This window comes from Dipodomys merriami, unplaced genomic scaffold (assembly GCF_024711535.1).
Source record: "Dipodomys merriami isolate MVZ:Mamm:240054 unplaced genomic scaffold, mDipMer1.0.p SCAF_70, whole genome shotgun sequence".
Classification (NCBI taxonomy): domain Eukaryota; kingdom Metazoa; phylum Chordata; class Mammalia; order Rodentia; family Heteromyidae; genus Dipodomys; species Dipodomys merriami.
Window position 1 is genome coordinate 485,595 of NW_027206291.1, and position 20,633 is coordinate 506,227.

Below are 20,633 nucleotides of genomic sequence, written 5' to 3' on the forward strand. Positions count from 1 at the left end.
GCCCAAGTAGAAGGATTGGCCTGTGTTACACATACATGGGCAGGAGCGGCCCTGATGGGGCCTGAGAGGAAGGGCAGGCAGCTGTGGGCCTGGGAGAGGGTGGAGGTGGGTCCCTAGCCTCAGATTCTGTCCAAAGCAGTAAACTGGTGACATCTGTAGTTCAGTGTTTGAGAGGAAGAGGCCAGCTTGGGGCTATAGACCCAAACACCAGAAACGAAACCACAAAGTGAGTTCTGAATACCTGCTTCCGTGGTGACACAGCTGCTGCCCCCAAGAGACAAAATGTCCTGCCCTTGTGTGTGTAGCTGGGGAGGAACAGCCCAGAAATGAACAGATAGACGAACATCTCCTAAGGCCACATGCCATGGTCTGACATTCCACCCACAGAGGTTCCAGATGAGAGTAGGAGGGGGTCAAATGTATGCAGATTGGGCAGGATGACCAAAGTGACAGTCATTTCAAGCCCTGAAGGAGGTGTGTCCTTGGAGAATGCCCACGTCCAGGGACAGGTGCAGACCTTAACTGAAACCCACAGTTTGCCTTCTTCCTTCACTGTTGCAACCACACATTAAGGCTAGTCTGGTTTGTTTTCCTGGAAGGCTCAAAGGTCTCTTCCTTTAGGGGAGCTGGTGGGGGGGGGGGGGGGGGAGTCCAGGTATGATTTTGGCTTGGAGCACGGCAGTTGGGGGAGGGACCAGGGAAGCTAAGGCTGCCACCACCATCTCCTCCCCCAAGCCTTCAACAGCCGCTGGATCTTTAAAAAGAAACTAGTGAGAGAAGTAGGTCGCCCCTATAGTAGCTTGGCCTCCATTCTGGAGCTGCTAGAGACACTGCTTGTGGTACTCCCCCCGCCCTGTCAGTAACCCTGGAAAAGTAGGGCTTCGATCTTGTTTTAGTGCCTGTGAGCTGTGTGATAATCTATAATCACTTAGACATGTGTGCATGTGTGTGCTGGTGCTATGGCTTTAAGTTGGAGACTGTCCCTTAGCATGTTTTTTTTCCAGTTGTGGGGCTTGAACTCTGGGTCTGGGCGCTGTCCCTCAGCTCTTCAGCTCAAGGCAAGCACTCTACCACTTGGAGTCACAGCACCACTTCCGGTTTTCTGAGTAGTTTATTGGAGATAAGAGTCTCATGGACTTTCCTGCCTGGCCTGACTTTGAACTGTGATCCTCAGATCTCAGCCTCCTGAGTAGCTAGGATGACAGGCATGAGCCACCGACGCCTGGCTCCTTAGCATTTTTGCTCAAGGCTGGTGCTCTGCCACTTGGGTCACAGCTCCACTTCTGGTTTTTTGGTGGTTAATTGGGTATGAGTCTTGGACTTGGGGCTGGGAAGGTGGCTCAGTGGTAGAGTGCTTGCCTGGTGTATATGAAGCTGTGGGTTCGATTCTTCAACACCACATAAGCAGAAAAAGCCAACAGTGCTGTGGCTCAAGTGGTAGAGCGCTAGCCTTGAGCTGAAGACCTGGGGAACAGCGCCCAGGCCCAGGCCCATGACCAACAACAACAAAAAGTCATGGACTTGCCTGTTCAGACTGGCTTCCAAATGTGATCCTCAGATCTCAGCCTCCTGAGTAGTTAGATTTTAGAAGGGAGCCATTAGTCTAGTGCCTGGCCTTTCTGTGGTTCAGGCCTTCATCTATTTTTCATCTCTTAAAGTCAAGTGTTGCTCAGTGATAAGAGTTTGCCTGACACTGGTAATAATTGGGTTTGATTTTTCAGCATTACAAAAAAGAAAAACAGATGCCAGTGCCTCACAGCCGTGGCAGAAAAGTCCATGAGATTCTTATCTCCAACCAGTTAATCATCAAAAAGCCAGAAGCGGAGGTAGGACTTAAATGGTAGAGTGTCATCATTGAGCAAAAACGTTAAGGGGGAGTGTTCTGGCTCCAAGTTCAGGCCCCAGCATGGCAAAAAATGAAAGAGCATACTGATAGAACTTTGATATTGTTTGAAACTACTATTATTGCTTCTGTGGGTGGAGATGGTTTGTGTTGGAGGGCTGCGTTTTGTAGTGCTAGGGATTAGAACCTAGCGCCTCATGCCTGTTATGCAAGCGCGGTACCACTGACCTACATGTGGTTTTTTAGTTTTTTTGCTTTTATACATTGTACACTTGAACTCAGGGCTTGGGCACTGTCCCTGAGCTTTTTTTTTCTTTTTGTCTTGAGGCTTGAACTCTGGGTCTGGGCACTGTCCCTCAGCTCTTCAGCTCAAGGCTAGCATTCTGCCTCTTGAGCCATACCACCACTTCTAGTTTTCTAGTGGTTCATGGGAAATAAGAGTCTCATGGACTGGGGCTGGGAAGGTGGCTCAGTGGTAGAGCGCTTGCGTTGCATGCCTGAGGCCCTGCGTCCGATTCCTCAGCAGCACATAAGCAAAAAGAAAAAAGCCAGAAGTGGCGCTGTGGCTCAAATGGTAGAGCGCTAGCCTTGAGCTGAAGAGCTGAGGGACAGCGCCCAGGCCCAGAGTTCAGGCCCCACAACCGGACCAAAAAAAAAAAAAAAGAGTCTCATGGACTTTCCTGCCTGGGCTGGCTTTGAACCGTGATCCTCAGATCTCAGCCTCCTGAGTAGCTAGGATTACCAGCATGTGCAACTGGCACCTGGCTTCCCTGAGCTTTTTTGCTCAAGGCTAGCACTCTACCATTTTGTGCCACAGCACCACTGATAGTTTTCTGGTGGTTTATTGGTGGTAAGGGTTTAACAGACTTTCCTTTCCGGAGCTGGCTTTGAACTGTGATCCTTAGATCTCACCTTCTCAAGTAGGATTATAGGCTTGAGCCACCACCGGAGACCTACAAGTTTTCAGCTGTATGTAATAAATATTGATTTTGAGGGGGCTGGAGGTCTGGCTCAAGTAATACAGAAACTAGCAAGCATGTAGGCCCTGAGATCACAACCCCCAGAACCTCCTCTCTGCCCCCCAAAAGAAAATACTGATTTTACTGGAGCTCAGTAGCAAGCAAGAGCCCTTCTCCCCAAAAATTAATTTTTATTGGTCAGTTGTGGGACTTGAACTCTGGGCCTGGGCGCTGTCCCTTAGCTCTTCAGCTCAATGCAAGTACTCTACCACTTAAGCCACAATACCACTTCTGGTGTTTTGGTGGTTTATTGGAGATAAGAGGCTTCATGGACTTTACTGTCCAGTCAGGCTTTGAACCGCAGTCCTCAGATCTGATTCCTGAGTCGCTAGGATTACAGGCCTGAGCCACTGGCACCCTGCTGATTTTTATTTTTAGTGGGTGGATACCGAACCCAAGAATCTCTACATGCTAATAAGCAAGTGCTGTACCACTGAGCTACACTGCAGGCCCCCCACCCCAATAATTCAGTGTGAGGAGATGCAGGTAGGAAGGTTTGTAAAGAGAGCACATTTCTCTCTGATTCATTTTATCCCAGATTCAGTTGAGCACCGGCTCCCTGCATTTTGCCTGCATGCTTCCAGTTAAGTTTGCCATACTTGGGCCTCTTGTGAGAATCTCATGAGGTTTAACATTTGGAAACTGCTTTTCAGATAATAGGTTGCATGGAAAATATGAGTCAGGTGTGGTGGTTGTAGTGCATGCTTATAGTCCTGGCTACTCAGGAGGCGGAAGTGGGAGGAACGCTTCATATCGAACGAACAGATGAAGAAACTTGTTGACATCCAAATTGTGTATCTGGGAGTTTCTCTGACCAGGAGGCTCGAGAGCAATGTAGGCAATATATGGCAGCAAGAGCCACTTTGCTCTGCTGCAACTACCCAAGGCTTGCACAGGGCAGGTGAAAACTTGCCACACATCAAAAAGAAGGGTGAGGTTGGATGTGGTGGGACACGCCTATAATCCCAACTCTGGGAGGCTGAGACAGAAGGATCTCTAACCTAGCCTGGGCTAGGTAATGAGAACCTGTCTTGAAAATGAAAGAAAGAAAAGAAGGGAAGAAGGAAGGGAAGGAGGGGTTACACATATTGAATTGTCTGTTGCACATCAATGCCCGGCTGAACCAACAAGTGTATGGAATTCTCGGTTCTCCCAGTAGCACTCCAATCCAGCCTCAAGCCGACAGACCGCTCCGCTTAAAGCGATTTCAGAGCCGGCCCGGCATCTCCTTACTTTTTGATTCTCAGCCAGAGCCCCTAAGCGCGGCGGTGTGAGCGCGAGGCACCACGGGATTTGTAGTTCTGGGCTCTCAGCGCGCGCGCGCCGGGGACGGGGCGGGACTGAGGGGGAGAGGGAGCGAGCTGGTAAGCGCATGCGTACGTGGCGCCTGCACGCACGTGTGTTTTTGAGTAGCGTAGAGAATCCTTGCTCCTTTTCCTGAGTCGCGGAGTCAGGCGCCAGGCCACCCTTCCCTAATCCGGGAGGCCCTAATGCCAGGGTTTCATGAGTGTCTTTGCCCACCGGAATTGGGCTGAGAAATCTGTTCCTCTTTTTTTTGTTGTTTATGTTTTACAAGTCGGAGCCAACATTGATTTATGTCTCGCCCAGGGTCAAAAAGTCCCGCTGGGAAGTGCTGGGTTCTCCTTTGGGATTAGAGCTCCAATTGATTCAGTCAATATTGATTTAGGAAGAGACAATACAGGGAAAGGACGTGCTTGAGGCTTAAGGGTAAAGACCACGATTTTCAAAGAACAATTTGCAGATGGTCAGGTAATATTAACTTGGATTATCTCTCAAGGAGTACACTATTCTTATCCTCTTTGGGGAAATTGATCCTGGAGTAGCAGTAGGTTACCCCCCCCCCTCCAGGGTCTGCAACTCTTCCCTGAACGCTTTGCTCTCAGAGAGAAGGGAAAACCGCCCAGCTCTCTTAACATGGCTTGAGGACCATGAATTTCTTTCATCCTGACACTGCCTTCGCCTAAGTTTCCTGGACAAGGGATTTCATCTCATCCAACTTCAGGTAAGGGAGAGGGTTAAGCCTTCGGGTGAGTTTATTAACTCATTTGTTTAAAATACCCTTGCACCTTTTTTTAAGTACTGGAAAATAACAGAAGCGGGGCCAGCTTTCTTTCCTTTGTTTCTGGCGTCTGAAGTCCACCCAGGACTTAGTCCCTCTGCACTTCTGTGGTTTGGTGGGGGGCTCCCAAGTACCCTCTCGATGGGGCAAATTCAGTCATCCACTTCCTGGGGAAGGGAAGGGGAGGGAGCGCAGCAGTTGGGCCGCCCCAGAGATTCCAGGGCCCATCACACACCACAAGTCCACACCTTCTATCAAATCCCCGGCTCCAGCCAAGAATTCTGGCCACGCCGTTGTGGGATACTGGGGAAACGAGACGCTGGGAGGACCCGCTGGCTAGAGGGGCGGCCGCTCCTCCATCACGTGACTCGGCTTGCCCGGGGCTAATGTCAGGTCGCGCGTCACGGTTGCACTTTCTGATTGGCCCAACTGGGTCAATTTGAAAGGACTACGGGGGCCGCGGCGGTTCATTTTCGGCGGCGTTCCCCCCCCCTTTTTTTTTTATTTAATTCCTTCTCTCCGGTTCCCTCCTTCCGTGCGAGTCTCAGGAGAAGCCGCCGCGCCAGGCGCCGCCGCCGCCGCCGCTCAGGGCCTGGTAAGTGGGCCTCACCCAGGATCCGGACTCGCTCGCTCCGGCTTGCGTCGACCCCCGCCGGGCTTTGGGCCTGCGCCGTGCGCGGCCCTAGCGTCGGGGCCGCGCCCGACCGGGAAAGGCCGGGAACCCCGTTGGGCCCGATCCGCGAGGCTAGGGGGCGCGGGGCGGGCGGGGGCGCGGGCGCCGGGCCGGCGGGGCGGCTGCGGTCGGGCTGGCGGGGGTACGGTGACGGCGGGGCCGGGGACCGACTGGGGGATGTCGCGACGATCGGCGTGTGCGCGGGGCCTGTGTTCGGCGGGGCTTGGTTGCATCCGAGTGGGGGAAGCCGCATGCAAGTTGAGAGGGGAGCTTCTCGGGCCCTGGTGGCGAGGGGCGTCGGGCTTCGGCCTGGAGGGCTTTGCTGGGTCTGATGTCCCAGCTTGGGGTGGGGGGGTGGGGTTGGGCCGGGGCTAATTAGGAAAAGCTTCTGGAATGTGAGGGAGGGGATTTCCGGCTCCAGGAGGTGGGGGGCTTGGCGGAAGTCGGGTTGGGGGGAGACGCACCGATTCGACCCCTCCTCCCGAGTTACTGCCGAGTGGGGCGGGCGGAGGGTGGGAGCGGGAGAGGCTTGGTCCGTCCTGATGGGGACGGGCGGTGGGGACCAGTCCTGGGGGTGGGCTGGGGTGGGGTGGGGGGCTCTGTCCCGGGTTGGGCTGATTTCTCCTTCGGAGGCCGCGGAGACCTCTGTGGCGTTTGCTCCCAGTCCTGTTCTGGGGAGCCGCTGCTCCGCGCCTAGCTAAGCCGGGAGGACGGCATCTGGCATCCGCGGGGCCTGAAGGGCAGGTTTAGGGGAGGCGGCGGGGATGGGGATCGTGCCCGGGGACCGTGCACCCGGGGACGCGCAGGGACCAGGCTCCGATCGGGGGCAGCTGGGGTCTGGCGGAGTCTGAGAGGCCGGCTTCGGAGAAGGGGAATCTCCCCGGACTTCGCCTGCACGAGGGGGCCGGGGCGCTCGCTCGGCCTGGGGCTGCGAGGGAGGTGCAAACCTTAGGGCCGGCGGTCGAGGGCGGCGACGGCATGGACCGCCTTGGGAAGAGGGCTCCACGTTGGTTCCGATGAGGATCCGCCGGGCCGCGCCGCCGCCGTGGCCCACTTCCGAACCCCCCCCCCCCCCCCCGGCGCTCCCAAGCCCGCCACTGCGCGGCCCGGGCTGGCGCAGCCGGCGGGGACCCCGCACCCGGGCGGGCGTGGATCCACGGCCTCCGCCCGGCCGCTCCCGCCGTCCTGCGGCCACCGCTCCCTCGGGGCTCAACCCGAGTCTCACACGGAGCCCCGGAGGTGTAGCGCTGACCCCGGCCCCGGCCCCCGCAGCTCCCCTTGCGCAATGGACTGGCAGCCAGACGAACAAGGCCTGCAGCAGGTCCTGCAGCTGCTCAAAGACTCGCAGTCGCCCAACACAGCCACGCAGCGCATCGTGCAGGATGTATCCTTCCTTCCTTCCCGGACCTGGGGGAAGCCAGCAGGGCTCATTTCCTGACCCAAACCCCCTTTGTGGGAAAGGAACAGCACGAAGCCTGGGGCTGGTGTGGCTCACACCCTGCATTCCTAGTTACTCAGGATCTGGGGATTGTGGTTCCAAAGCAGCCTGGACAGACAGCAAAGTCTGGGAGACTCTTAATCTCCAGTTAACCTGCACAAAAGCCGGAAATGGAGGTGTAGCTCAAGTTGGTAGAGCAAAAGCAGCTCAGGGGCAGCGCCCAGGCCCTGAGTTCAAGCCCAAGGACCAACACCAAAAACAAAGCAGAACAAACAAACAAAAAACCCCACAACAAACCAGCATGGTCTGGAGACTTTGAATCCCTGGGTCCAGTTCCCAGAGCTGTTGCAGCCATTGTTAGGAGAAACCATGGGAACTCCTAGTACTCAAAAAGTACTTGCTACTTAACTTACCCAGTGGGGAGCTGTTGTTCTGCCCATTTAACAGATGGGAGCCTGAAGACTCAGAGAGACAAAGACCAACCAATTTAATAAAGGCAGCAGCTAGGAAACACTAGTGCCAGGGCTGGTGGTCCCTCCCACTCAGAGGTGCATTCTACTCTGTCCTGTCAGACTTGGGAAGATGCACCCCCCCCCCAGGGAAGTGGGGTGCACTTTGAGTTGGTCTTGGGTTTTGTTTAGGCTTTAAATTAAACTTGTTTGAAGTCGGGCACCAGTGGCTCATGCCTATATTCCTACTTAGGAGGCTGAGATCTGAATATTGCAGTTCAGAACCAGCCAGGACAGGAAAGTCTGTGAGACTTGTCATCCAAAAAAACAATACCAAACCCAGAAGTGGAGCTGTAGCTCCAGCAGTAGTGTGCTAGCCCAGGGAGTAGCAGCTGCCGTCTTAGAAGGCGCTGTCGGGTCCCTTAGCATTCCACTGTGATCCATGTGGGAAACCTTTCCCGATCTATGAGGGGGACTTGGGCAGAGGGCTTGGTCAGTGGGATTCTAGATTACACTGCTGCCAGATTTCACTGGTCACCAGTGGCAGCTATGAGACAGGACATCCTGCGTGGAAAGCTTTTGTCTCCCAAGTCCCTTAACAGCCTGGCAGAAACTCAAGCAACTCAACCAATTCCCCGACTTCAACAACTACCTAATCTTTGTCCTGACGAGGCTCAAATCAGAAGGTATGCCTGCCAGTCCCTGGCTCTGACCCTGCCCCGCCTCTCTTCGTGATGGACCCCTGAACCTTGGTCCTCTCTCCCCCAGATGAGCCAACCCGGTCTCTCAGTGGGCTCATCCTCAAAAACAACGTGAAAGCACATTACCAGAGCTTTCCACCACCTGTGGCTGACTTCATCAAGCAGGAGTGTCTCAACAACATCGGCGATGCCTCTTCCCTCATCCGGGCTACCATCGGTGAGAAGGGCAGTGGGGGTTGGTTCTTCAGCTTTGTCCTGGCTTAGGCAGCCGGTCAGCTGCCAGTTCAGGGTCTTGTTTGTTTGTTTCTGGTCCTGGGGCTTGAACTCAGGGCCTACGCGCTGTCCCTTAGCTTTCCCCCCCACAATTCTGGCCTTCTATCATTTGAGCCATACAACTCCACTTCCAGCTTTTTGCTGGTTAACTGGAGATGAGAGTCTCACAGACTTTCCTACTCAGGCTGACTTTGAATGGTGATCCTCAGATCTCAGCCTCCTAAGTAGCTAGAAGAGTGAGCCATTGGCACCCGGCTATGATTAATTAATTGCCAGAGTCAGAAGTGGAGCTGTATATAGCTTCCCCCTCCTCCGCCCCCCCCCTTTTTTTTGGGGTTCGGTAGTGGGGCTTGAACTCTGGGCCTGGGCGCTGTCCCTCAGCTCTTCAGCTCAAGGCTAGCGCTCTACCACTTGAGCCACAGCGCCACTTCCGGCTTTTTTCTTTTTGCTTATGTGGTGCTGGGGAATCGAACCCAGGGCCTCAGGCATGCAAGGCAAGCACTCTACCACTGAGCCACCTTCCCAGCCCCCCCACCCCCTTTTTTTAAACTCAAGCCTTAAAAAAAAAAAAGCTAAGGGACAGTGCCAAGGACCTGCATTCAAGTCCCAGGACTGGCACAAAAAAAAAAATAATAATAATAAATAGAAATAGTGTTTGTGCTGGATGCTTGGGCCTGACAAATGTGCTGATTTCGTAGCTTCCTGCTTGAGGCCATGGAAGGTTTTAGAGCTCATTCTAGGTGGCAGCCTCTGCTGACACATGTCCTCAGCTTCTACAGCCACAGGTTCAAAACTACTCAGAAGCAGCAACTTGTTTTGAACATGGGAAGACTTTTTCTTGTCATTACTTAGCATTAAGAAGCTCTCTAGAATCCATTTGAAGTCTATGAGAGGATGTATCCGTTTTTCTAGGAAGCACTATCGAACCGTTCCCTGGAGGACGCTTTCATAGAAGCCTCCAGGTGAATCTTAGGAGGGTGGTAGCTTTCTTTGCCATATAACTCAGGCCGACCTCAAACTCTTGATCCTCCTGCCTCAGCCTCTCCTGAGTGCTGGGATCATAGGGAGGAGGCTGGCGCTCTTTCCATAGAAGGGTGAAAAGCAGGGGAGGGTGGGTAATGTGACCACCCCTACCGGTAGGAAACACTGCCATCTTGTGGTGGTGAGTGGGATTAACAGCTCACAATGCCTCGGGAGTTTCACTAGTCTGTAAAGTCCTACCTGTAGCCACAAAGCCTTACGCAAGTTGTCCTGCCATCTCCCTGCTCTCACCTCCTGCTGTGCCTTCCCTTCACCCCCCGCTTCTCTTCCCCTCTGTGAGAGCCTGTTCAACCCCAGGGCCTTGACACTGGTCCATCCCTCTGGCTGAGATGCTCTTTCTCCAAAGTCCCTGGTCTGTTTCTCTTCTCTCAGGCCTTTCATGTGAGGGTATCAGCTGTTGAGGGCTTCTTTGTCCACCCAGTTACTCAGCCCTCAGCCTATGACCACCCTGTTCTTCTCTTCTCCTAGAACAGGCTTTGGTGTTTGGGGCTGGACTATATCCCAGGGCCTGGACAGAACTGGTTGGCTTGTGGGGCCCAGAGGATGTGTGCTGAGTCAGCGAGTGTGTCATCCCTGTGGGGTCCCCCCCCCACCAGTTCCCCTGTCCCCTGCCCTATCAGGGCTAGAGCGTGCCCAGCAGCCAAGTTCTTACCTTGCCCAGCTGAGGTCCTAGCCAGAGGAAGACAGGAAAAACAACATCAGCAGCAGCAAGGGGGCTGGGTGGGGTCATCTTGGGGAGGAGTGGGGAGCATGGAGGGGCAGGCAGGCCCTTGCCCAGCCTGAGGCAGCCTCCTCTCCCCGGCTGCCCAGGTATTCTTATAACCACCATCGCTTCCAAGGGTGAGCTGCAGATGTGGCCTGAGCTGCTGCCCCAGTTATGCAACCTGCTCAACTCGGAGGATTACAACACTTGTGAGGTAGGCAACAAGCTGTGGCCCCACCCTAGCAGGGGCCCGGGCCCAGAGAAGGCCTCACCCCCTGCCCCCCACATCTGTCTGCTCCGATCCACCCAGGGAGCCTTCGGAGCCCTGCAGAAGATCTGTGAAGACTCCTCCGAACTCCTGGACAGCGATGCGCTCAACAGGCCGCTCAACATCATGATCCCCAAGTTCCTGCAGTTCTTTAAGCACTGCAGCCCCAAGATCCGGTGGGTGTGGCTTCCCCAAGACAACCCAGGGGCTCCGAGCTGGAGGACAGGATTGGCGGGGGAGGGGGGCTGAGCCCCATTTCCACTCCTCACCAGGTCCCATGCCATCGCCTGTGTGAACCAGTTCATCATGGACCGAGCCCAGGCGCTGATGGATAACATTGACACCTTCATCGAGGTATGCCATCTGGCCGAGGCGGGCAGGAAGAGGGCTCCCCAACCCGCCCTTCTTAAGTAGCTTACCCTGGCCGTCCCCACAGCACCTATTCGCCCTGGCTGTGGATGACGACCCCGAGGTGCGGAAGAATGTATGCCGTGCCCTGGTGATGCTTCTAGAAGTGCGCATTGACCGGCTCATCCCCCACATGCACAGCATCATCCAGGTGTGCATGGTCAAGGTCACAGCCAAGGGCAGGAGGGGCTGGCCGAGGCGTGGGAACCTCCTGAAGCCCAGCTGGACTCAGCCTCTCCCTCTCCACCTCCCCTGCCCCAGTACATGCTCCAGCGGACCCAGGACCATGATGAGAATGTGGCCCTGGAGGCCTGTGAGTTCTGGCTGACGCTGGCCGAGCAACCCATCTGCAAGGAAGTTCTGGCCTCCCATCTGGTCCAGTGAGTGGCGTCCTGACCCACCCCACCCCATGCCTGCGCCTTTCCTTTTCTGGTCACTCCTTGAGCTTGCAGAAAACCACAGTGTCAGGCGACTTTGCAAGAAGCTTTAACCGACTTTAAAAAAAAATTGGTAACTGACTGTTAGAAGTGAGCCAGATGTCAGTGGCTCACGCCTGGCATCCCAGCCACTCAGGAGGCTGAGATCTGAGGATCATGGTTCATAGCCAGCCTGGGCAGGAAAGTCTGTGGAGACTCTTATCTCCAGTAAACCACCAGAAAACCAGAAGTGGTGCTGTGGCTCAAGTGGTAGAGTGCTAGCCTTTAGCTGAAGAGCTGAGGGACAGCGCCCAGGCCCAGAGTTGAGGCCCCACCACCTAACAAAACAAAACAAAAAAAAAGAAGTGAGAGACCAACCATGGCTTCAGGCACAACTAGATCCAGGTGCCCAAAGGATATAAAAAACACATGTGTCTTAGCTTTAGCTCTGCTTCTCCAGCACTGGGCTTTGTTCTCAGGTATGCTCTTCCTGGGTAATGCTAGGCCCTGGTATCCTTCCAGTGTAGGAAAGCCAAAGTAAAGACTTGTCTCTTACAGTTGCTATCTTGTGTGTGTGCCTGCCTGTGTCCTGGGGCTTAAACTCAGGGCACCTAGACACTGTCCCTGAGTTTTTCACTGAAGGCTAGTGCTCTACTAGTTGAGCTTTAGCTCCAATTCCAGCCTTTTGTTGGCTAATTGGAAATAAAGAGTCTCATGGACTTTCCTGCCCAGGCTGGCTTTGAACTTCGATCCTCAGATCTCTTGTCACCTTAGTAGCTAGGATTACAGCCGTGAGCCTCCAGGCCTTGGCTTCAACTACTGTCTAACCAAGCTCCTCACAGCTGACCCTTAACCTATTGGAATCCCTTAGCTTTTCTGAACCATTGTGGAAAATGGTGAGTGGGGCCAGAGGGAAGGAGGCTTCTGGAAAAGTGACGAGGGAACCATGTTGAAGCAGGCACAGGAGGCTCTCTGGGAATTGAACTCTAGCTTTGCAATGAAGCCGCCCTGCCTATTTGTCCGGCGCTTCTCTGCCCCATGCAAGGGCCCAGAAGCTGGGCACTGGTGGCTCACGCCTGTCATCTTAGCTACTCAGGAGGCCGAGATCTGAGATTGTGGTTTGAAGCCAGCTTGGGCAGGAAAGTCCATGAGACTCTTACCTCCAAAGAACCACTAGAAAACCGGAAGTGGCACTGTGGCTTAAGTGCCACTTGCCTTGAGTTGAAGATCTCAGGGACAGACAGCCCCCAGGCCCAGAGTTCAAGCTCCAGGACCAACCAAAAATAAACAAACTAAAAAATACGAGTTTGCATGTTTGTGCTTTCTACACGTGGTGCTAGGGAACCTGATCCTGTTCTGAAGTTGCCATGTGTGCAGGGCTCTGAGAGTTTTCCAGTAGCCAGGCCTAGGCCAAGAACTTCTTTCCTGTGGTACAAAGAGTGGTGTGTCCCTAATCCTGACGCTTGAAACTAGGCTGGGGTAACTGCCCCCTCCCGGGGGAGATGCGGGCCCTGACACCAGTGCCCAGCACAATCTGCCCTTGCCTGGTGCTGCTGCCCAGCCTTCTTCTTTTTCTCCCCCCCTCCCATTGTATAGTCATCCCCCAATGAATAGTCATCTTCTCTCCCCATAGGTTGATCCCCACTCTTGTAAATGGGATGAAGTACTCGGAAATCGATATCATTTTGCTCAAGGTGAGTGTGTGGGGGTGGGGGTGCTGGGCACGGCTGGCCCTGGGAACCGCCTGGTGCCGAGCCGTCTTGTCTGCCCACCCTGCCAGGGCGACGTGGAAGAGGACGAGGCCGTCCCCGACAGCGAGCAGGACATCAAGCCACGCTTCCACAAGTCCCGCACGGTGACGCTGCCCCACGAAGCCGAGCGGCCCGACGGCTCCGAAGATGCGGAGGATGACGATGATGACGATGCGTTGTCCGACTGGAATCTGAGTGCGTGGCCAGCCCTGGGGCCGCCATGGTGCCCAGCCCCCCTCCCGGGGTGGGGGCGGCCGTGGGGAAGCCAGGTTGGCTGGGAGCAGATTGTGAAGATCTTCCCTTCCCTGAGACTGTCGTCGTCCCCCCGTCCCCCCCCCCCCCCCCCCCCCCCCCCCCCCGTCTCCATCCAGGGAAGTGCTCTGCGGCTGCGTTGGACGTCCTGGCCAATGTTTTCCGGGAGGAACTGCTCCCGCACCTCCTCCCCCTGCTCAAGGGCCTCCTATTCCATCCCGAATGGGTGGTCAAGGAGTCCGGCATCCTGGTGCTGGGTGCCATCGCCGAGGGTGAGTCCTGGGTCTCCCGTGTAAGGGACCCCAACCCCTGCCAGGGACTCAGCGCCCCCTGGCCAGGGGCGGCCAAGACAGCTAGGACGGTAGGGAGGTCTGGGTGAATTGCTTCGGAGCACACCGAAGACTCCAGGTTCAATTTCAGGACGGCCCAAAATACAAAGTAAATATGGTGCTACTCAGGAGCTGAGATCTGAGGATTGCAGTTCAAAGCCAGCCTGAACAGGGAAATCTGGGAGACTCTTAGTGCCAGTTATCTCCCAAAAATGCAAGAAGTGGTAGAGTGCTCACAAAAAATGATCAGGAACAGCACCCAGGCACAGAATGTGAAAATGGCTAAGAGAGTAAAGAATAAAGGAAAAGGATGAGAATATTCCCCTCTAGCTGGGCCAGGGGCTCTCCTGTGAAGCCCAGTTCATTATGCAGTGAAGATTCTGAACTAATGAATAAACAGATAAGGTAGTACACCTGCCTTTCCTTTCCTGGGCTCTGAGTGAGTGTCTCTGGGCCAGTGATTGAACCTCAATTTCTCATCTGCCAGGAGGTGGTCTTTGCGTTCCCAGAAGGGTGCGGGTACTGTAGCTCCAGTACCCAGTCCACCTGACACCTCGTGTCCCCTCTCGGTGGCTTTTAAGGCTGTATGCAAGGCATGGTGCCCTACCTGCCCGAGCTGATCCCACACCTCATCCGGTGCCTGTCGGACAAGAAGGCCCTGGTCCGCTCCATCGCGTGCTGGACACTGAGCCGCTATGCCCACTGGGTGGTCAGCCAGCCTCCCGACATGCACCTCAAGCCTCTGATGACAGAGCTACTCAAACGCATCCTGGATGGCAACAAGAGGGTGCAGGAGGCAGCCTGCAGGTGACCCCTGACCCCTGACCTATGGCATATCCCCCCCACCCCCCATTGTCCTGCCCCTCGGGAAGGGATGACTGCTGTGACTGCTGATGTGGCACTGATTTCTGTCGTATTCGTACTGGCTGATCCCGCGTGGGGCCTCTTCGCTCCCCATGGCCCAGAGCCACGCGCGCGGGTCCGCTGAGCCCTCCCTGCGTTCTCCCTCCTTCCAGTGCCTTCGCCACCCTGGAGGAGGAGGCGTGCACGGAGCTGGTGCCCTACCTCAGCTACATCCTGGACACCCTCGTCTTCGCCTTCGGCAAATACCAGCATAAGAATCTGCTCATCCTCTACGACGCCATCGGCACATTGGCCGACTCCGTGGGCCATCACCTCAACCAGCCGGTGAGGCCCTCCCGCAGCCCCCTCTGCCTCCGCCCCACGCTGGGGACAGGGTGCTGGGCACCAGAGCCCCCAGCACCCCCGCGCCCCCAGCACCCCAGCCCCCCCAGCCCCGGCTGCAGTCTAGGCCAGACAGCCTGGTGAGTGCTGTGCCAGGGGTGTGCCCAGGCCTGGGGGTGTGCCGGGTACCCATGGAGGAGAAGGACAAAAGCCTGCAGATATGGCTGTGTGGTGAGCAACCCCCCCCAACAAGGGTCCCGGACCCCACCCTCCCACCCTTCAGGGAATGGGCCAAGCCAATCAACGCCCCTTACTATGGAGCCTGACTTCTTCCTCTCCAGGAATACATCCAGAAACTGATGCCACCGCTCATCCAGAAGTGGAACGAGCTGAAGGATGAGGACAAGGACCTCTTTCCCCTGCTGGAAGTGAGCGGCCGCAGAGCCCCGCCCCCGGGGGGCCCGCCCCCATCTCTCCCTAGGCTCACCTTTCCTGCCCTTCTCCCCAGTGCCTGTCCTCCGTCGCCACTGCCCTGCAGAGTGGCTTCCTGCCCTACTGCGAGCCCGTGTACCAGCGCTGCGTCACCCTGGTGCAGAAGACACTGGCCCAGGCCATGGTGAGCACCCCTGGCTCCCCTCTCTGCCCACTTCCTCCCCCACTCCGCTGACCTCCCCATCCATTCTGTATACAGATGTACACCCAGCACCCTGAGCAGTACGAGGCCCCCGACAAGGATTTCATGATCGTGGCACTGGATCTGCTCAGCGGCCTGGCTGAGGGCCTGGGCGGCCACGTGGAGCAGCTAGTGGCCCGGAGTAACATCATGACTCTGCTCTTCCAGTGTATGCAGGTGCGTGGGTGTTCCACGCAGGCTGCACACCATGGCTGCTAGGTACCGGTGGCTCATGCCTGTCATCCTAGCTATTCAGGAGGCTGAGATCTGAGGATAGGATTGTAGTTCAAAGGCAGCTTGGGCAGGAAAGTCCATGAAACTCTTATTTATCTCCAATAAACTACTCAGAAATGGTGCTGAGGCTGAAGTGGTAGAACACTAGCCTTGAACACAAAAGAGGCTCAGGGACAGCACCCAGGCCCTGAGTTCAAGCCCCACTACTGGCACCCACAGTTTGTGTGCATATGCACACATACATACTCGTGCACACCTGTGACCACACACAAACCACAAGGGTGCTTCAAATAGGACCCACCGTCCTCTAGAAGTCATATCACTCAAGTATAGACTGCCAGGCTAATAAATAAGCAAGTGTGTGGCCCTGGATTCAGACCTCAGGTCTATCAGAAAATGTCAAGTACTGTTTTCGGGATTTCCCTCTTGTGCCAGGACTCGATGCCTGAGGTGCGGCAGAGTTCGTTTGCTCTCCTGGGAGATCTCACCAAAGCCTGCTTCATCCATGTCAAGCCCTGTATTGGTAAGCCACCTACCTCGACCGCACTGAACCCGAGCCTCGCCCTGGCCTCGCGTGATGGATACATACCCTGGGATGACCATGACCTAACTGGGATGTATTCGTACTGTCTGATGGGGTCCCGCCCAGCCTTGCCCTGGAGCTCCAGGTGCCTAACCTTCCTGCTTAGCACCGTTTCTCTCCTGAGCAGCCGAGTTCATGCCCATCCTGGGCACCAACCTGAACCCCGAGTTCATTTCCGTCTGTAACAATGCCACCTGGGCCATCGGTGAGATCTGCATGCAAATGGGTGAGTCCCTGGCCAGTTGCCTAGGCCTTCCCCATTGGTCGGTTCATAATTTGGGGCGGAGTCTTGCTGTGACTGACAGATCTCAGGGAAGTCAGCTGATTGGCCAGAGAATGAGTGTTTTACATTGGGAGTCAAATAACTGAAAGACTTTTTTTTGGGGGGGGGGGGGGCCTTTTTGTCCGGTGTGGGGCTTGAACTCTGGGCTTGGGCACTGTCCCTCAGCTCTTCAGCTCAAGGCGAGTGCACTCTACCACTTGAGCCACAGCGCCACTTCCGGTTTTTTTCTAGTGGCTTATTGGAGATAAAAGTCTCACTGACTTTCCTGCCTGGGCTGGCTTTGAACAGCAATCCTCAGATCTCAGCCTCCTGAGTAGCTAGGATGACAGGCGTGAGCCACCGGCGCCCTGGTGAAAGGCCTTTTTGTGATTAGCTTCTCCAAAGAGGCAGGAGAGGAGTGGACCAGTTGATGTAGTTTGCTGAGCGGCCTAATGGGATTGGTTGGGTGACTTCTGTCTCTTAAGTTAGCCCTGGGTTTTGGGCTGGGGAGTGTGGGGAAATTCCTGTGTGTCCTCTGAGTGGAAGAGGAATCACATGAGGGTGGCCTCACTCCTGACGGACCCAGGAGCTTGGGGAGGCCTAGCGGGGCTCTGATTTTGACTGGTCCCTTAGGGGCAGAGATGCAACCCTATGTGCAGATGGTCCTCAACAATCTGGTGGAGATCATTAACAGGCCCAATACACCCAAGACACTGCTGGAAAACACAGGTGGGCACCAGATCTGGGCTGTCCTTTCGTGCCCTCTTCCTGGGCCCTGGGGGAAAAAAAACAAGTCTGCAGACTCCTGGCAGGGAGTTGTGGAAGGAGCCCTAGGGGAGATGCCCCCCTTGGGAGGAGACCTGGGGAGACACCAGGTGGGGGAGGCTGGGGAAGGGAAGCAGGCTGGGCCAAGCTCCGGGCCCTGGGCTGGCCCGCAAGAGCTGTTCCCTGGGGTCCATGGGGCGGGGCTCGGTGCCTCGTGCCAGAGGCCTTGCCACCTACCGTCCCGGGGCCACTCGGGGTTGCAGGTCGCCTGACGAGTCCCTCTGCCATTCCAGCCATCACCATTGGCCGCCTGGGCTACGTGTGCCCGCAGGAGGTGGCTCCTATGCTCCAGCAGTTCATCCGGCCTTGGTGGGTGTGCGGGGCCTGCTGGGACCGGGCGGGGTGCTGGGGTGGGCGGACAGGCAGCCCTGCCCTTGCCCTCTGGGCTCTGCCCTCCCCTGCCGGGTACCCCCTGTCCCCCTCCCGCCCCCCCCTGCACACACAGCTCCAGGCCCACCCACTGACCCGCTCCCCACCCGCAGGTGCACGTCCTTGCGGAACATCCGGGACAATGAGGAGAAGGACTCTGCGTTCCGCGGCATCTGCATGATGATCGGCGTCAACCCGGGGGGCGTGGTGCAGGTCGGGCGCCTGGGCTCCGAGGGCGGGGTGGGCGCCGGCGCGGCGCCCCCTCACCCGCCATGCGTCACGTTTCAGGACTTTATTTTCTTCTGCGACGCTGTAGCCTCTTGGGTGAGCCCGAAGGATGATCTTCGGGACATGTTTTATAAGGTGAGGCTCGGGGGGCGGGGGGGGGGGGGGGCGAGGCGGCGCCCCTGCGGCCGCGGGGTCAGAGGTCACCCCCCCCCCCCCCCCGCAGATCCTCCACGGCTTCAAAGACCAGGTCGGGGAGGAGAACTGGCAGCAGTTTTCGGAGCAGTTCCCGCCGCTGCTCAAGGAGAGACTGGCGGCCTTCTACGGGGTCTAGGCGAGCGTGGAGACTGCCAGGTGCGGGCAGGGCCGGGGGGCCGGGGGGCCGGGGGAAGGGTCGCGGGCCTGACTCCCCTCCCGCCCCCCAGGTTTCTGTCTGCGTCATCGTCGAAGGGATTGCTGGGAGCGCGCTGTGTCCGGAAGTCGCGGTGCCCTGGTCGAGGGGGGGTAGGGAGGCGTGCGCGGGATCCAAACCCAGAAGCCTTCCCCGTCCGTGCGTCCGTGCGTCCGTGCGTCCGTCCACCTGTCCCACGGGCCGGCCTGGCCGGCACACGGGCAGATGGGTGGGGCCGCCGCGCTAGTCCTACAAACAGGGAGGGGGGTGGGAGGTCCGGCGGGCAGGAGGCCCCGGCTCTCATGGGGGTCGTCTCAGGCCGCCCACCCGGGCCAGCCCCGTGGGAGGGAGGAACCCCGCGGGAAGCGGCGCGGGGGCGCAGGCGGGGAGGGGGGTGTCCTTGTAGAGACGCGCACACTCACGTCCACGTGCGGCCGCGCGCGGGTGGGCGCGCCGCCCCGTTTCCCCGACTGCATGGAGACAGTAGACGTAGTGAACCCGAGTTAAGCCGTTCGGCCTTCCGTGTAATCTGCACCTAGAGTATAAGAAGCTTTCGCTGTTTGGCCGGGATCGCCGGTGACTGGGGAGGGCTTGGGGGGGTTTGGGGGGGCCTCGGCCGAGACCCCGGGGCGGGAGGGAGGAGGACGGCTACCTGCGGCCGCCCGTTAGCACGTGCACGCTTTGGACCTGCTCCGCATACTTCCTGCCAGCCTTGGGGCAGACTCAGATCATGTGCCCCCATCTTTATCCTCTCCAGCCAGCCACATAGGGACCATCCCCGCCGCAGGCAGGGGCCCCCGAGACCACCCCGGCCCCCTGGCTTGTGCTCACTGACCCTGGGCAGTGCGGGGCTGGGAGTTTTCCCTCCCCCCCCCAAAGAGAGCTCGGGACAGCTCTGTCCCCGCCGCCCGCCCCCCAGGCTCTGGGGCAGCATCTTTAAGGGCGGCCTTGCTCTCCGCTCCTGGGAGTCCACCTCTAGGGTCTGGGCTGAAGGCAAGAAAGAAGCTGAGCTCAGGCTTCCAGGAGGGAAAAGGTGAATGTCCCCATCTCCACTTTGCCCCCTCTGAGACTCCGTGCTCATCACAGCCCCTAAGGATGCCACCAACACTGAGGCAGATGTCCTAGGACATAGGTCTTGGTGGAAGGGTGTCATCCGCCCCACCCCAAGGGAAGTGGGCCTGGTTATTTGAGTTGCTAGGAAAATTGAGCCCTGTAGCTCCTTTAAGATTTGTTACCCTTTTTGTTTTTCTTCCCTGCTTTCCACTTTCTAGGGGGACCCCTTGTATTTGGTGGGGGGCTTGACTGGAGTCTTTCAGCCCAGGGCCTGCTCCACTCACCCCTCCAACGCCCGACACCCCATCCCAGCCTGGCTCTTGTCTTCTGTGAGGCAGAGTCAGACCCTGCCTCGATTCCAAGGGGGCACTTAGAGCACATTCCATAGCCCAGCTAGGTGTCCCTGTTCTCTCTCCCAAAACTCGAGCAGGTCTCTGGAAGCCATTTGTAAAAAAAGAAAAGAAAAAACCGTTTTTTAAAATACCATTTAGCTTTCTGCTAGTTCTTTGAAGCATCCTCTGTTGGGTTTTGGGGTGTGCAGGTGGGTTGGCTGATGGGATTGGTCTAACCCCCTTTCCTCCCAAGGTGAGGGGTGCCAAGCGCCACCTTCAGGAATAGGGAGCCTGATTGTTCTAGTTTTCCTTTTTCTTTCAAGAAAACTATTTAATTTTTTAATTTATTTTTGGTTGGTTTTTGCACAAGGTTTCAGCTCCTTAACCTTTCCTGCCCAGGGCTGGGGACACAGACTGGCCTTGGTCTGCCTTCATTCCCTGTTTCCCGAGTCCCTTCTTCCCTTCTTTTCCCTGAGGGCTCCCAGGTCAGTCCATTTGTTACAGTGCTGTGCTGGAGATTGGCGCCAAGGTGGCGTGAGATTCCACTTGTGTAGAACTTTGTTGAGTAAAGATGAGTTTCTTGTGACACTTTTGGTCTCCAGTTTCCTGTGTTCTTTGCTTGGCTGGTTGAGAGGTGTAGAATTGGGCCTGGGACTCTCAGAGGGATCTGTGGTATATCCCTGGAATCCCACCATTGGAGGGGCTGAGGGAAGAGGATGGTGAGTTTAGGGCAAGCTTGAGTTAGAGGGGGAATCCTGTCTCAAAAATAAAACAAAGCTGAGCGGGTGGCTCATACCTGAAATTCTAACGACTCAGAAAGTTGATATCTGAGGATCATCGTTTGTAGCCAGCCCAGG

At 56.5% G+C, this 20,633-nt stretch overlaps 1 protein-coding gene and 2 non-coding genes across 7 annotated transcripts; all 3 read left to right on the top strand.

Moving 5' to 3' along the window:
- The first annotated feature begins 4,309 nt into the window (after positions 1–4,309).
- LOC138817687 (transportin-2) lies at positions 4,310–18,982 on the top strand. 5 transcript variants are annotated; one of them, XM_070008236.1, is made up of 27 exons: positions 4,310–4,632; positions 4,732–4,885; positions 5,491–5,537; positions 6,888–6,999; positions 8,113–8,188; positions 8,271–8,420; positions 10,328–10,434; positions 10,531–10,664; positions 10,761–10,842; positions 10,925–11,047; positions 11,158–11,276; positions 12,946–13,006; positions 13,093–13,258; positions 13,435–13,587; positions 14,226–14,451; positions 14,661–14,832; positions 15,171–15,257; positions 15,338–15,445; positions 15,521–15,679; positions 16,172–16,259; positions 16,447–16,545; positions 17,215–17,310; positions 17,610–17,715; positions 17,889–17,988; positions 18,064–18,138; positions 18,227–18,354; positions 18,426–18,982. In XM_070008236.1, the coding sequence occupies exons 4-26, from the start codon at positions 6,901–6,903 to the stop codon at positions 18,332–18,334; spliced, it is 2,694 nt and encodes an 897-aa protein (XP_069864337.1). In that variant the 5' UTR covers positions 4,310–4,632; positions 4,732–4,885; positions 5,491–5,537; positions 6,888–6,900; the 3' UTR covers positions 18,335–18,354; positions 18,426–18,982. The 5 variants fall into 5 exon arrangements, with proteins under 5 accessions (XP_069864337.1, XP_069864338.1, XP_069864335.1 ...); XM_070008237.1 differs by lacking the exons at positions 4,310–4,632; positions 4,732–4,885; positions 18,426–18,982 and having other exon boundaries at positions 4,926–5,537; positions 17,640–17,715; positions 18,227–18,356; XM_070008234.1 differs by lacking the exons at positions 4,310–4,632; positions 4,732–4,885; positions 5,491–5,537 and having other exon boundaries at positions 6,872–6,999; positions 17,640–17,715.
- LOC138817881 (small nucleolar RNA SNORD41) lies at positions 14,510–14,579 on the top strand. The gene has a single exon (XR_011368931.1). It is a non-coding gene; the product is annotated as a small nucleolar RNA SNORD41 (small nucleolar RNA).
- On the top strand, positions 16,303–16,377 carry LOC138817877 (small nucleolar RNA ZL2). The gene has a single exon (XR_011368927.1). It is a non-coding gene; the product is annotated as a small nucleolar RNA ZL2 (small nucleolar RNA).
- Positions 18,983–20,633: the final 1,651 nt, after the last annotated feature.

Coding starts and splice junctions, on each gene's coding strand:
- LOC138817687 (XM_070008236.1), top strand. CDS start 6,901: ATGGACTGGCAGCCAGACGAACAAGGCCTGCAGCAGGTCCTGCAGCTG. Junction 7,000..8,112: donor CGCAGCGCATCGTGCAGGAT/GTATCCTTCCTT, acceptor ACAGCCTGGCAG/AAACTCAAGCAACTCAACCA. Junction 16,546..17,214: donor TGAGATCTGCATGCAAATGG/GTGAGTCCCTGG, acceptor CTGGTCCCTTAG/GGGCAGAGATGCAACCCTAT.